This window comes from Fonsecaea monophora (assembly GCF_001642475.1).
Source record: "Fonsecaea monophora strain CBS 269.37 chromosome Unknown Scaff93, whole genome shotgun sequence".
Classification (NCBI taxonomy): Eukaryota; Fungi; Ascomycota; class Eurotiomycetes; order Chaetothyriales; family Herpotrichiellaceae; genus Fonsecaea; species Fonsecaea monophora.
The window spans coordinates 63,886-79,363 of record NW_019174024.1 but is presented as its reverse complement, the minus strand read 5'-3'; the positions used below and the strand labels follow the sequence as shown (position 1 = coordinate 79,363).

Below are 15,478 nucleotides of genomic sequence, written 5' to 3'. Positions count from 1 at the left end.
ATTGTAGAGAGATTTATACTGGAGAGGAGGCGCTGCAGATCGACCCAGGCCACTAGTGCGATCTGTCGTCTGGTCGGCGGTTCACAGCAATCACAGCTGGAGGGCAGTTGCAATCAGTCACTGATCAGATCAACCCAATTCGTTCCAAGCCAAGTAATCCGCTGCGGAGCGTAGGAAGCTGCCATGCGATGCGCCTTTCCGCCACCCCAGCAGAGCTGGTGCTTGCGCAAGCTCACAAGTGGAAGGCTTGCGAACAACAAAGGTCTCCTTATGGCTGTTGCCCCTCCGCCACATGCGACCACCCGCTCGCTCGCTCGAAGAGCCACACAAAGATATTCCGTTCCGACCTTCGACTGCTGCACAAGCCTGCAGACAGAGCCCGACGACACGGACACAGGCCGAAGTCGGCGACAAGGGAAAATCAGGCAGACAGAGAGACAAACGACAAACCTACCTCAGCCTGGTGTTGTTGAGAGAAGATACCCTGTATCGGCAAGCCAGCTCTTTCGCACCTCAGCAACGAAATTCGGGAGGCTGGAAACCTCACCATCGGCTAGCTGCAAGGTCTCATCTTGGACGCGAAACGAATGTACCCCGATCTGTCACACTTACTGGCGGCGTCCCGTGGCTGCTACCTTGACAGAATTACACGGCACGAGGATGACTTTGTCAAATCATACTGGACGTTGTGATACAGAAGACGAGGAATCTACAATGAGGTGAGAGACATGAGACACATTAATCGCAACTGGAGCTATACAACGCTAACCACGGATGATCGACCGCTAGAAATATTAGCGTGCTTTAGCGTCAATATCCCAACGGCAGGCAAGTATACCGAAGTGGTCTGCACTTCAAGGACTTCCGCGACCTATTGTTACTCAACCATCCCTATGCACATGAAGGATACCAATCCAGAAAGAAGCAAAGAGGGGGCGACAATGAGGAAACAGGAAGCAGTTTGGGCTGCGTTGAAACAAAGAGATTTGTACACAAGACTCTTCCTGAACCTGTCGACAATGTTCACAGACGTGGTTTGATCCTGTCTTTTGTGGGCTCAGCGAAGCTTTTCTCGTGACAAGCATATCATATATCGTTACGGAAAGCTCTGAATTATGTGAGGCTTCGTGTTGACGGTAAGCGATGTCGAAAAGGCTGAATCCTTCGGGTTGGAAGCTGCATCGAAGTTGTAGAGGACCATAACGGCCGCTAGTCTACCACGGATGGTCCTATTCAGTCCTGATACATATCAGCACAGCCTACTGCATTCCTGTATCTAATTATGAATTGTGTTATGTATTCTTCGATGAAAGGGATGACATCGGCCGCTTCCTGGCGGCAAGTAATAGCAACAGAGGAGCTTTGGCGCTCCCGTACAAATGCGCCTCCGTATCCATTTCTGCCACCGTTTGCTTCTCTGTTGGTAGGCGTGTAAAGTTGCAGCACTGCCAGTTCTTCTTCCGGTCTTCATAAGAGCTTCTCCTGTCTCAACTTAAAATGCTTGAGGTCACACTATTGCTTCGCAGGATGTGTGCTTGACCGCTCTGCACACCTCATCTGGCCAGCTTGCTTCCATGCACCCCTTCTCCTCCCTGACCATTGGAATCTTCGTTGCTGGATACATCACTGCGCGCTGGGATCTTGTTACCAGACTCTATGAATTAGCAATATTTGCCTGGTACCACGGGGTCTTTGCACGTGTGGCGAAAGCATTTGCGGTTATCTCCCTCATCTACGTCTTTCTCGCCATACCTCTCGACCGCCTTGCCTCCCACGAAGCCGCTGTCCATCCTCGAATCCTAGCGCATGGAATTTCCGCTCAAGAACAACTACGTCGGAGGGGTTCCTTTTAAGCCTTGACAATATGTTATCATGGTCGAGAACAGCGATGGCATGCTACGGGTATTCTGGCCGAGCAGCCTTACTCGGACAACCACACCCGGTGTAATTGTAGGATGGAGGAATTCGGAGTACGATTTGTTTGTTATAACAGTCCTTGAAGACGTTGAAGTAAGGTGGTCAAAGAGAGATGAGCGGAAACCAATGCTGACATACCTCAGGTCCGCAGCGTTGAATCTGCTCTTCGCATGGGCACTCTGTTTCGCAACAGTCCATACCCAGTGGCCCGAATCTTTCAGCTTTGCGACCAGCCTCACATGCATGTTTTGGGCACCCTCAATCACCCAGACCCGCCAGAGATCTTCGATCCTCTCACAATCTGCGCCTTCACCATTCCAGGCTCGCGGCGACCTTCGATCTATTGTCCGCCCGGTACAGAGTTGACTGTCCAAATTGTTCTTTTCGACCCCCCGAACCCCACGCAAATGCAATACATGTCTCTTGAGCCAATATCACTTGCTCTGGGCAGAGAATACTTGGCCGTCGGTGCGCCCGATTCGACGCTTGACGAAAATGGAATGCAGGGAGAGAAAGAGCGAGAACGCGTCGCCGAGTTAGTCGCAAAGTTGCGTTTTCACACCGTGATCAGGCATGTTCCAACCAAGAAAGAGTTGGCGTTGCCCGCGATCCTCCGACAAATCAATTGCTCCCAGGAAGTTGCAGAGCTGCTCCAGAAGAACACGCCTCTTGTTGGTCCGCGCCGAAAAAGGAGCCTCTCTGTGAGCGAACGAGTCGTGGAATCGGCACAGTCACTCTACACATTTGCGGCGTGGTCGCTTTGGACACTGTTCATGGCGTATGCCTTCCCTACGCTTTTGAACATTTTCAAAATCGCGATCATTGGACACAGGATCGTTGCTGAAGGCCTTTTGCGACTTTTGGAACTGCCCCTGCCTTTTCAAAGACTACAGTCTATAGAGAGCCGGCGAGCAACCAAGGGAACCCTCGCCCTGAAGGATGTCTCGGCCTGTTGTCAACAAGTTCATCTTCGACTCCAACAATTCTCCTATTATCCGACACAATATTCACTTCTCCGACGCCGCAAAGCGACATGGTCATCCTTTCCGACAACAAATAGTGATTACATTCGCTTTTACAATTCGCTTTGGTTGGTAGCAAACGATGTCATTATTGGCATCGCACTTGGGAGCTTCATCAGTGACAATGCGCAAGCTACGTCTCAGCTGATCGGTGGGGTATTGAATGAGTACACAATTGAAGGCCTCAAACGCATGATCAGGTGGCTCATGTCGTACCCAGGAGGCCTCAAATTGAACACGGAACTTACTACATTTCTCGGCGAACTTTTCTTGTGGGTTATAGAATATTGGGCCTCGACGATCGTTGTGCTCATTGTTCCACGACTACCCACTGTCGTGTATGTTGTGGGATGCTCTTCTTTTGCTGGGGCTACTATGCCTATCGCCATTTTCTCCGACCTCCTGAGCTTGCTTACTATGCATATCTACTCTTTTTACGTCGCAAGTGCGCGCATCTTCAACTGGCAATTGACAATCATCGTCAGCCTCTTTCACCTATTCCGTGGCAAGAAGCGGAACGTCCTTCGCAATCGTATCGACAACTGCGACTACGATCTCGATCAACTCTTGTTGGGTACGATTCTTTTCACCTTGTTGTTCTTCCTTCTGCCAACTGTGGTAGTCTTCTACCTGACCTTTGCTTCGGCTCGTATGGCAATCATCTCGCTGAAAGCCACTCTGGACACATGTCTAGCATGTCTCAACCATTTCCCCTTGTTTGCATTGATGCTCAGAATCAAAGACAGCAAAAGGCTGCCAGGGGGCGTTCACTTTCAGCTCCTGGATGCAGAACAGACCCGGGTATCCTACCAGGAAGAAACAGAGCGAGGAGATGATCAGGACGACAGCGTTAGCGACACTGAGGAAGAGGAGGAAGGAGGAGAAGATAATGGAACTACCAGCGTGGCTTACATTCGCCTTTCCTCGACCCCGCTGTCACTGAACCAGATATTTGAACAATATTTCCAGCTCTGGGCACGCATCCGCCGGCACTATCTGTCGCCCACGGTCGTATTTCGGCTCCTCACGGGACGATTTGTACCACCTCTTGGCCGAAGCCAGATGTATGGGCTGCAGTATTCGGTCCTTCCTAGACAACGGGCGACAATTGCGGAGGTGTGGAAAAGCCTGAGCGAGAGTGAGTCGCCAAGCACAACCAATGGAACACCTGCGAATCCACGCGGCCAGAAGATGTATCTTGGAAATTATGGAAGAGCGATAGGGAAGCAATGGAAATAGCAAGAGCTTATTGACACCCTTATGTTGTGTTCTGGGCTTTGGTCGATGTGCTGCAAAGATGCTGGTAATGCCCAAGTAATATCCGCTTACATCATCGTATTTGTTCTCATCACGTGCTCATTCTGACGGGTGCACCTACTGCTAGCAGCGTGGCACAAGATTCACATTCTATCAACCATCTTCATGACAGTTTCCCTGAGTATTCTTGCGAAGCTCTTTCCCTAAAATCTCTCTATCAAAGTGCTCAGTTCTTCGCTCGACACTCTTTAGCGACCCGACCACCCGTTTTCTTATCCTCGACGCCTTATCTCTAGCCGTATCTTCCTTCTCAAAATGCCAAAGTGCCCTAACTGCGGTGGGAGAGTAGACTTGACAAAGGAGGGAGACTGGGGTCACTGCGCTGACTGTCAGTGTTTTATAACATGGTCTCCAAGACCAGCAAACTGACTCCTGCGTAATAGGCAACAATGTAAGCCCACCTAGCTCGACGAGTTCTGGAATGTACAGAGGCTGAAGCCGCCACCAGATCATTGAGATCAAAACCCTGAAGGATGATAGTGGACAGGGGGAGCAACCAGCGACGCAGTCTGGAACGTCGAATGAAGTGAAGAAATGATTGCTATTCGACATGGCACCTTCCTCACAGCTTCATACTATTTGTTGTTGCCCATCTGAACCAACGCACCTACTCACTTCACCTGCCTTCTTTCACTACCAACTGAACCAAATTTCTATTCGTCTCCCAACACCAACACCCGTACAGCCTCATGCGGTGCGGACTCCTTCTCTTTGTTTCGTGATCGTTTCCCACAACAGCGCGAGCTCTATCGTCCCAAGTCCTTTCAAGGTCGTCTTCATCAGCAGCAGCCATGAAGACTTGCCCTCAGCCCTTTTGCTTCCTGCCCTTTTTCTTGTTCCTTCTGTCGGTTGTCATCAGTGCACCAACTCAAGAGAGTGATGAGGATGAGAGTGCTGCGCGGGACGTCGGCAGACCTCTAGATGTTCGGGACACTGCAGTCTTACCATCCGCGTGGGGTTGGCACGTCGAATGCAAAGTAAATACGCCTCCCCACTATGGATGGCTTCTCACTGACGGATTCAAGCAACTGCCAGGCGTCGATATCGGTTACTGTCGGGAAAACAACCCTCCACCAGCGCCACAGTCTCCCGAGAACGCGAAGCGTAATACCGACCTGAAACCAAGAAACGGCAGCTCTACCGATTCCTCCCCGTCCTGGGCATTGACACCGTTGAGGTGCTACGATCTGTGCGCCTGCGACCGACAGGGCACACTGATCTGTCATGAGTGGGGAAGTAGGTGTTGGTCGTTGACTTCACAGCCACTGGAAGACACTGACGCAAAGAGCAGCTTGCAACTTCCATACTGTTTACTTTCGTTGTCATGGGTATGTATCCATAGCAAAGAATGTATGTAACTGGACAGCGACCTGACGTTGAGTTTTAACAGCAGTGGAGAGTGTGACTGTGTCTGGGAGGAGCAACTCACTGGAGATACTGCGAAATTAGGTTGGGTCGATGGCGTCGCTGACTGGGCGAGCAATGGGTACGCGAACCATTGGTGGGCACGGAATGAGAAGGAGAAGGACCAGGAGAGCCCAGAGTGAACACGGCTGCCCTGCAAGGCATCGATCGATTGGTGACGGGTGAGAAGGACTCGTGCTCTCAAGCCAACATATCTACCTGTCATTCGCATCAGTTGTCATGGAGCTTCATCTTTCTCGTCGAGAGGTAACTCGACAGACAAGCCAGCGCCCGTTCACTGTGTCCTTCTTGCTGAGTCCCTTGGCTTTCTACTTTTGCTGATGATTTTCTCACCTTAACCATGAACACAGCCAAGGATCGACAACGACAAAATGGAACTACAACTTGCTTTCTACCATTCTCATTCTGGCACTGGTCTCCAGCGCCTCAAGTCGGTGTGGTGTCAACTGCAATCAAGGGGGTGAGATGATTGGTATTGATTAGCAGAGGATGTCCTCGCACATTCCCAATCTTAGTCTAGTGGTCGAGAGCAATTAACACCTTGCCAGGCTCCGAGGTGCTTGTACTGTACTCGTACGGAATAGGTAGGGAGAATTGGACACTTTGTGATGGGACAGTCTCGACGGCTGCATCGCTTGCGACAGGAGAGGCTTAGGGATCATGATATGTCACCAATCATGCGAAGATGCCGCCCATGCACACTTGTCTGGAGGGTACAACGTCGGAGCATATTATGACCGGGAGAAGAGCCAGTGATATTGATTGGGCCATGCTCGTCAACATACGCATGAGTACAAGTACGCAGAACTCGTACTCCGTCCTTGTTGTCGGGTCCTCGGGCTAAAGAGCGGCCATGATTCTTTCGAGAGAGTTTAGCGGGCTGTCCAACAAGCATTCTCAAGAACCGTCGGGAAACGAACAGGGTTGGTTGGCGGATCCTGCACAGCCAACTGGGAAGCTTTTTACGAGTCTCCACCGACCCTCCTGGCTTCGACCTCCCATTGCTGGATAAGGAATCCCGGATCTTGGGATGGATAGACACCGAGCAAGAGGCGAGGGACGGATGAAGGAGAAGCCAGCCTGACTCCACAAAATCCACAAATCCCTGACAGAACAGTACGAACTGAAACTTCACCACGCGAATGTTTGTCACGGACGGCCAAACCCAAAGCATAGGTACACAACTGTGCGAACGGACAGGCATTAGCCAGCCCACAGCTAGCCCACAGCACGCCCCGCGTCGGCTGACTTCAAGTCGCCTCTAGAGCGTCCCGAAGAAGCGGATGTCAGCACTGTCTTCGATAGCTTTGTTTTGCCCCCTTGACCTCCAGGCCAAACCGGGGGCAACCAGAGAAACACCATCCGACCTGGCATCTGGCAGCCCTCAGTCTGTGATAAGCGAACCAACCATCTTGTATCTTCGCGGTCTTATGCGACCACTCATCAGAATTGCTAAACAAGGGTACAACCCCGTCCGTCTGTCTCTGAGTACGTGGATGTTTGTCTGTGTGTCTGTGCGCCAGTATTGGTAGCCATCTTACCCTCCTGGTTATCCACATCCCATGCCGTCGCCTCCCTACCCAATCGCAGGCATCATCCTCCAACGCCACACGATATACCACGGATCAGGCGCAATTTTCGATTGCTTGCACTGGATCAGGCAACAGGTGCGCCCGCTGCTTTACTGTGCCTCGAGACTCATCCGAATTCACACTGGCATTCTGGCTGGCAACCGGCTGACAAACTGTAAGCGCTTTGTTGGCCCCGCTTCGATCGACTTGAAGCTGCCTTTTGCTGGCCTTTGCTCTCTTTAGAGGCCCAAGGCCTGCTGGTGCCTCGTGTGCATTGCCTCACGAGAGCCACAGGAGTTCACAAGTACGGGCGACGATCCTTGAGCCTCATACCATTGCTCCGCCGACAATGGTTGCACAGTCGCTACCGAAGGCATGGCAAAGGCAATCAAAATAGAACACTTACTTCTGCAGAATCCTTCACCGTCGATCGGTGAGGAACCACCACCGCGCGTCCCCGCTGTGAAGAGAGATGCGACTCAGAGCCGTCAGCCGGCACATCGCCCTCAATTAGAGCTGAAGACCTCATCTACATCACTCGTACCAGCCCGGTCACCAGCAGCATCGGAGCGATTCTCATGGGACTTCGACAATGAGGAGTTGTCTTCTAACCGACGTCGAAAACGAAAGTCGCCCATTGAGGACCAAGTGTTTCCGACAAGGAAGGCCATCAGGCTACCTCGATTTTCCGTCAACATCTTCCACTCGGAGCCAGTCAATGTCTTTCCCATTCCCAACGAAGGGGTGGTTCCGCGGATGGTGAAGTATTGTGAGCACATATCGGAGACTGGATTCTTCCAAAGTTGCGCTAATCATGTGTCCAGATTTACAGGTTTGGGCGGAGCAGCATGGTCGAGCACTTGCCTTTGAAGGCCATCCCAAGCCATATCAGTCGCTGGTGTTTCCGTATGCCCTGGAGCACGCTGTCTTGTTCGAAGCCATGGTCGCGCTCAGCCGGGCGTCATGGCTTTTGCAAGAAGGCATTCCATGGTCCAAGGACAGCGCCCTCGCATATCATCGTGCCAACGCATTCGCCGCGCTTCGCCTGAGGCTGACGTCTGAAGCAACGTGTGCGGACGACACCACTATCTGTACCATTGCGGCTCTTACGACGATCGATGTAAGTGAAAAGCCGTTGTCAGATCAACGAGGTCTAATGGATCTGGTAGTACATGCTCGGTGTTCACGAAGGTGCACATAACCACATCAATGCTATGCAGCGGATTCGGAAGATTCGGACCGATCTCAAGGGTGACACACCGTGGCAATACTTTGTCATCTCTGCCATGAAAGCGTAAGATTCCCAATCTCCCTCGCAAGCGCAGTCTCTAAGTTGGCCAGATACGATGCCCTGTGGAAATTTGTCAAAGATAGAAACGAGGCCACCACCAGCATGGCGCAGCTCTCCATCGAATCACCTATGCGAAACGAACTACCCCTCTATCCATCTCTCCCATTCAATATCAAAGTGTGCGAGGCTCTCTCGAAGGTGTCGACCTCATTCAATGACATGGCTATGGCAGGGGAAATGTCTATTCAGATGATCGACATTCTTGCAAATCTATCTAAAACAGCCCGGGGCGATGGCAGTGCTACGCCTACCAGTTCGCCCCCAAGCTCCCCCGGAGGACGGAACTTGCTGAACACAATCGCTGATTTGAGGTGTTTGTCGGTAATGGCCACCACCTCTATCGAACACAAGCTCTGCTTCGGCGTCATTGGGACGTGCTTCACCCTCCATTTTGGGGATGGGAAGATCGGCGAAGAGTTCAACGAGACACTCCAGGAGCTTGAAGATGGACTCATTGGCAATGGCAAGCCTCGACCGCAGCAAGAGAAAGCCCAGAAGAACCATCGAGAATGTCTAATTTGGGTAGCTTTGGCAGCTGCAGGTGCACTCGAACAGTCTGAGCTGATGTCTGCTATGAGTATGCTGCTGGACGAAACTTTGGACAAATACCCGGAAGAGACGGCCCAGTGGGAGACATTAGAGGGGATCCTGAAGAAATTCTTGTGGAACGATCTACTGGCACGGCATTGGAGAAGATGCTGGGCCAAGGCTGTGCGTCGGCGGTCGAGTGTACGATGACGGTCACCACTGAGGACAAGCAGTCTCAGCTACTAATGATCAGTAGCCATCCTGCGTGGCCAACTGAGGGGTTCAATGGCGAAAAGCAAGCGCCCTCGAACGATAGAGTTGATACCGTGGAACAGCAGCTCCCATCCATCCCAGACCCCGGCTTAGGAGGCGGTTTACTAGGAACGACCGGCAAGGGACCTCGCTCGACAACCTACAGTAGATTGAACTACCTAGGAAGATACAACCTTTGAGAAAGAAACCTCGCATCCTCAGGGCAAAGCGGCAACAAGTCTGCGGCTTAGAGCAGTGCAAGAGGTTCTCACCGCCAGTTCAGCCTTATAGGGCGTCGATCCTGGCCGTGTCTGAGGTCCATTTTTTTGCATCAGCCGCACGAGCAGTTCCTAGGACAGGGTGGAATAGACTACCAACAGTCTACCAAACGAGCATCAGGATCAGATTGCAGCGCGAACCGAGTTGCCACTTCGGATAAGGCATGTCCTCTCGCTCCTTAGCACCATTGGTCGCAGTCAATGCTGCCAGCTTCCTTCCAAGTTCGCGAACTTGCCGAGTCACCCCCCGGGTCTTCGAAGAGGCGGCTGACAGTCTCAGCACGTCCAGATACCTCGTCCTGCATTATTTTGCCAGGAAGGAGACGCTTTTGTCGCCACAGAGCGATTAAGCAACGCCTGGACCGAGACTTGTTAACGAGGGGGATAAAGAGATTTTCCCGAGGGGACAGAAAAACTTTTGCCTAGCCTCAGGAACCCTGTACTATCACACAATTCTATCCGACAACCTTGAGACGCCACGGGTACCACTGGTCATGCTCGGGTAGGCGACGGGCGGGTATATGGAGTACAAGTAGGGTTAGTGACCCTGTGACATTCCCGGTGGCTAACCAAGGCCATTGTGTATCAGGACGGCCAGGAATACAACCCATGCGATCCAACAAGATCTTCCCCTTTGTCCACATACCCACTCGGCTGCTTTTGTCTTCCTTTCCTTGCTGGGATTTCCTACGAGTATAGTACGACGAGGGGCTTCGGTTGGCATCCGACGAATCACGCCCATCAATTCCCGTCACTCCAAGCCAAATTTAGTAATGGGCTCGTGGATGTCCGTGCGTGGATGAGGGTGAGGGTCCGGTGGGATGGGGCCAGGACTTCCGGAGTCCAGGTATCAAAGGGAAGGAATGGCAAAAGGACAGACATTATCCTCCGACATGATCAGGCTCTGCTCAATCTCAATGTACGAGTACGACTTGCTCATCCTACCGAACCAGGAATCAGATTGCCTGGAGCTCCAGTGAGACAGGACACAACCAGTACTTTCAGGCGGATCGCCACCCACACCCCGGCTCGGGTTGCATGAGTTCCCGTGACAACTTTCAGTGTCAGGCCTCCAGTACAGGGATGTCGCCTTTTTCGCGTTTAGTGCAAGGGAAATGAACTGCTCGGACGAGAAGACCAGTGGCCATTCGATGCTTTTGGGTCAAAAGACAATTGCCATGATAACACGAAGCACACGCCGAGAAATTTCCGGGTCCAGCCTCCAGCCTTATGGTGAATGATCAACCGTTTCGATCAGACTGACTCTGGTCATGGGCAGAGGGATCCAGCTACGAAATATACGAGCATGCACTTGGCCGTCGCACCATGTCTTTCAGAGTTGAGTAGCCGACTGGAGAACAGAGTTGGCTTGAAATTAGCGACCGTGGACATGGCAGTGAGGTCAAGAGTAAAAAATAAGGGAGGAGAAGGGTGAAGAAAGACAAAGGGAGAAAGATATGTGAGAAGTTGATGGCCCGTATCACCGCCGCCACCACCACCACCGCAAATTCTCTCGTTCAACAGCTATTCCACCATCAGTTGCGTCTACCCCTCTTTCCCTCACGAGAGAAAGCATGGCCCTCCCTGTCAGTTGTAGCCAGATTACGCTCAACTCGTCGCCGACCCGGCCGTGTTGGGAGGCGAATGCCGCAAAGCAAGAAAGAGCATGGGTTGGGATGGAGATATTGCCAACATCAAAAGTTTGCTCAGACATGTGTTGTTCTATCCCAGAGTTCAGAGGACCTTCCATGCTGGGTTCTCACGCCCTGTATGGTCGTGAGTGATCGTGCTCAGCGAGATGTCGGCCGATGACCCGGTCGAATCGCAAGAAACGGGGGTGCATTTGAGATGTCCCAACCACTTCGGCACTCGTGGATCGACGAATCGGGCGAGTGACAAAAGACGATCTGTTCTTCACTTTGGCAGCCTTTGTTCGTTATATTCACCCACCATCATTCTGTCTGAAAAGATGTACAGACAGACGAAACAGCCAAGTGACACGATCCAACCTAATCCATGCGCTTCACTTTTCCAACTCTTGGGAAGAAAGAGCCTCAGCTGGACGATTCGCACATCGACAAAACGCCGTGACTGCCAAGGTCGACATGTGCGCTCATATCGATTGAATCAAGAAGTCACACACGTCCTCAGGAAACGGCCAGACAGGGGCGTCCTGTATATCGACGAAGAGAGCGAGTGACGCACGGACGGATAAACAGACAAACAATCAAACAGGGAACACCTCTCTGTCTGGAAATCATCCCAGTCAACCGACGAAAAGGGCGAGTGACAAAAAGTCAAGGTCCTCCTTTTCGATCTTTCTTCTCTCTCTCTCACTCCAACAAGCACCCTTGGACGTTCATTCTGGTGATGATACACCACCTGCCTACCCGTGTCCGAGAGCGGCAAATATGCTTGCCTGTCTGTATGGATCTTTAAATGGATGTCGTGCATACGAGACAAACTGGCAAGAGGGAATAGGCTGCTGAATCCCAAGGACGGAGGACATTTGGACGACGTGGGGGACAAGACAAGACACAAGATCAGCGTCTTGTTTATGGCTCTGGCTCTGGCTCTGACTCTGGCTCTGGTGAAGCAAACATTGGCTCACTCAGAACGCCGGCACTCAATTCCCAGGACCGGCCATCCATGCTTGTTGTACCCAATAAAGACATGAGGCGCAAATGGCATGTTTCCGCTTCCGCACCACCTAAGACGACTGACGAAATATTCGCAGGTCGAGAACAGAAATCAAATTTGCACCATAGGAACAGTGATATATTCCAATATCCAATATATGCAGCAGACCCTTGGAGGGAAGACCTGGTCTTCACCAACCCGTTCACGCCATTATATGCCCTCAACCATGAATGCTTCTTTATGACCAATGCGTGGAACAACAAGGATACAGATGCGGCGCTCCTATAAAACCATGTCTGAAGAAAACAAGAGCTAGCAGCACGGCCATTTCAGGCTCTGATCCCTTCCAGAATCCCCAGAAACCCGTGGGTTCCACCGGCAGTGACGAGGAGTATGGGTTGTTCACGCCAACTGCTGAAAAATCGCGGTCGGTCTTCAGCCATTGGTGCCCTTTGACCTGGATAGACTCGGGGTTTGTTGCAGAAACGTGGCAACAGTGAGGATGCCGATGCTGTAGGATCGTTCCGGAGTGGTGAGGGATGATTTGCACAGGCTTGACATGTCTGAGTGATCATAGCCGCTTTTGGGAGATTCTTGACCGGCATCGCCGTGCATCTGCCTTCTTTTCTTTCCTTTTCCTCCACAAGACTTCCACCCTTCTCCAGATGTCTCCCACCATATCCAACAGTAGATACCCAATCCTCCTAAATATTCTGGTTGGTACACCCCTCGCATAGAAATCAGACCTCTGCTTTTTCTGAGATTCCCAAAACAAAAACCACACGGGCAATTTCCAAATTCCCTATGGCTCGTCCTCGTTTTTTACAGCTTGATATTGGTTATTTCTCCTCTTCAGTCTATCCCCGGTGGTAGGCGTGGGTTTATCCACTCTCAATACCCAACAAAGTATATCCTCGGCCGGCAACAAGAACATCCAAACTCTATTACAACAGAAACTCAGAGTAGTCGTACACATGGCAACCACGGCGTCCAACCAATAGTGATTCGCGGTGGCGACAATAACGGTCAAGACCAACAAAGGATAGCAGATGCCGGCGATAAGAAAGAAGATCTGGGCATAGAAGGGTTTGCGTGGTTCACTCCGCTGGGCGCGCCGAAACACGCCCGAGTGGTAGAGAAAGGTACTCCCAACACAGAAGGCGTACGTGAAATGCAAAGAAGGCATGGCAGCCAGTTGGTTGACATAGTTGCCACCCACCCAAACCGACTCGGCGTTCGCTTGACGGACCGTATCGTGAAAGCCGTATTCCTCGGGCAACAGACGCGGTGGCATGCATGGGAAGAAGGTGAAGATTGCGAAGGCGGCAAAATTGCCCAGAGTCATGGTTCGGCGCACGGTGGCGAAAGCCGAGTGAGTGGGGGCAGCATAGTAATACCACGAGAGAAACCTGAGTCAAGTTAGTGGGCTGGCAAGAAGGATGACTTGGAAGATGTGGAAAACATACGCAACGGTACCCGGAATATGAACAAGTGAATAAATGCGGTTTAGAAATGTCATGGCGGTCAAATGACCACCTAAGAACCAAGCTTGGAAGTCATTCTCCCTGATGGGGAAGAGAAAGCTCAGCCAGGATTTATGCTCGATGTCCAGGATAAGGATGGCGTGGTCTTGGGCCAGCTGCCACAGACCATCATCTGCGGAAAACAGAACTTGAGCCACAGCCTTGGTCAGGGTGTAGAAGAGCAAGTTCAGGACCCAGTAAAACATTTCGATCAGGAAGGGGAACTTGGCCAACACTCTCGAGTGCCAGTTGTCGGCGAACCTGGACGAATTCGGGGTCTGGACGACAAGACCACAGCAGTTTCGCTTCTTGGGTGGATACTTGGACGAGGTGAACACATCCGAATCAGAAGTGAGAGACTCAGAGTCGGTGAAGCCATCGGGAGACGAGCCTTGGGAATTATTGTGGGGGAGTAGAGAGCGTGTAGGTGAGCGGCCCCGGCTAGAGCGAAATATGCGGAAGTTGTGTCTCCGATTAAAGTAAAGCGAAGCAGTCATGATACTGACGACAATCTGGAGGGTAGTTAGCAAGAAAGGAATTCACATAAAGGGGTTGCACGGACAATTGGTTCCATCCAGGTATGGGAAGCGAACTGGGCGCCACCCATGTCAGGCTGCGCTGCATCAGCGGCCGCGGTGACATTGAAGGGTATCGAAGCCATTGTTGTTCTCGCCAAAACAAGTCGAAGTCAAGGTGGGTTATAGAAGACGAGGTCTAGGTCATGGATTTAGACGGCCGTTACAGAAAGTGAGAGCCAAAACAAGGTGTCGCGTGTCCGCTTGGAGAAGATCACGTGCGGGACAAAGGTCGAGCGCGATTTGTGTTGAGCAAATATTGTTGACGTCCGGGTATCAAGGGCACCGCAAAAGGAGGGGACTGAACAGGTATGGCTGTTATAGGAGGGTACTCGAGAGTATATTAGGCCAGCATAAGATCTGGGGTCGGAGGCTGAGTAGCGAAAAGTCGAGAATTGACGGCCCCAGGTAGGAGGCAATTCGAGAGGTATCGTTAGGGGGGGTCCGAAACGGTTGACCAAGGGTTAGAGAAACCTTGGATGAAAGGGTGGGGGAGGGAGAAAAGATGAGTAGGGATAAAGAAGAAGATCCAGGTGTGTCAGAAGAAAAAAGGACAAGAAAAGGATCGACAAGGAGGAGAAAACTGGGAAGGGGATTAGGAAGGGGGAAGTGTGGATGATGAGGGAGGATGATGTGAGTGTATGCGAGCGAGAAAAAGTAGTGGTGAAAAGAGAGAGTGTGTGTCCGTATTGCGTATGAGGCCGAAAGGTACGAGAAGAGGCAAGTGAGAATGGGAGGGAAGAGAGTTGGAGAGAGAAAAGGGAAAGAGATCAGACAGTCAGTCAGTTACGGAGTGGTGGAGAGAGACTGAGAGTGTTGAGGCCGTAACTAGCAACTTAGTAGGAGCTGTAATTATCAGGAGTTGCACCTGCCTTGCCTGCCAGTACCTACGAGTGCTTGCCTACCTACTAGGTACACGTCATGGTCATAATACAACGCATCCACCGCTATTCGTCAAACCCCCGACAAAGTGTTTGACTTTCCTTTTCCCATCTTTCTCCCCTACGGCGAAACAACAAAAGAGGGCTGAGTTGCAGTTGGGCCGGGCAAGGAGGCTCCTTTCAGCCTAGCAAGACCAT

The 15,478-nt window shown here is 51.6% G+C and overlaps 4 protein-coding genes across 4 annotated transcripts; 3 read left to right on the top strand and 1 right to left on the bottom strand.

Annotated features, from left to right (window-relative positions):
* Positions 1 to 1,872: 1,872 nt before the first annotated feature.
* On the top strand, positions 1,873 to 4,178 carry AYO21_09448 (hypothetical protein; the record flags this gene model as incomplete). Its single annotated transcript, XM_022659382.1, has 2 exons — positions 1,873 to 2,010; positions 2,061 to 4,178. 2 exons carry the CDS (start codon positions 1,873 to 1,875, stop codon positions 4,176 to 4,178), a joined length of 2,256 nt encoding a protein of 751 aa, XP_022508321.1.
* An 869-nt stretch (positions 4,179 to 5,047) lies between these two features.
* AYO21_09447 (hypothetical protein) lies at positions 5,048 to 5,803 on the top strand (the record flags this gene model as incomplete). Its single annotated transcript, XM_022659381.1, has 2 exons — positions 5,048 to 5,445; positions 5,623 to 5,803. 2 exons carry the CDS (start codon positions 5,048 to 5,050, stop codon positions 5,801 to 5,803), a joined length of 579 nt encoding a protein of 192 aa, XP_022508320.1.
* Positions 5,804 to 7,627: 1,824 nt separating this feature from the next.
* Positions 7,628 to 9,341, top strand: AYO21_09446 (hypothetical protein; the record flags this gene model as incomplete). Its single annotated transcript, XM_022659380.1, has 4 exons — positions 7,628 to 8,021; positions 8,077 to 8,372; positions 8,422 to 8,546; positions 8,594 to 9,341. 4 exons carry the CDS (start codon positions 7,628 to 7,630, stop codon positions 9,339 to 9,341), a joined length of 1,563 nt encoding a protein of 520 aa, XP_022508319.1.
* A 3,762-nt stretch (positions 9,342 to 13,103) lies between these two features.
* On the bottom strand, positions 13,104 to 14,485 carry AYO21_09445 (hypothetical protein; the record flags this gene model as incomplete). The annotated part of the gene is made up of 3 exons (XM_022659379.1): positions 13,104 to 13,710; positions 13,768 to 14,336; positions 14,387 to 14,485. The coding sequence occupies 3 exons, from the start codon at positions 14,483 to 14,485 to the stop codon at positions 13,104 to 13,106; spliced, it is 1,275 nt and encodes a 424-aa protein (XP_022508318.1).
* Between the last annotated feature and the right edge of the window lie 993 nt (positions 14,486 to 15,478).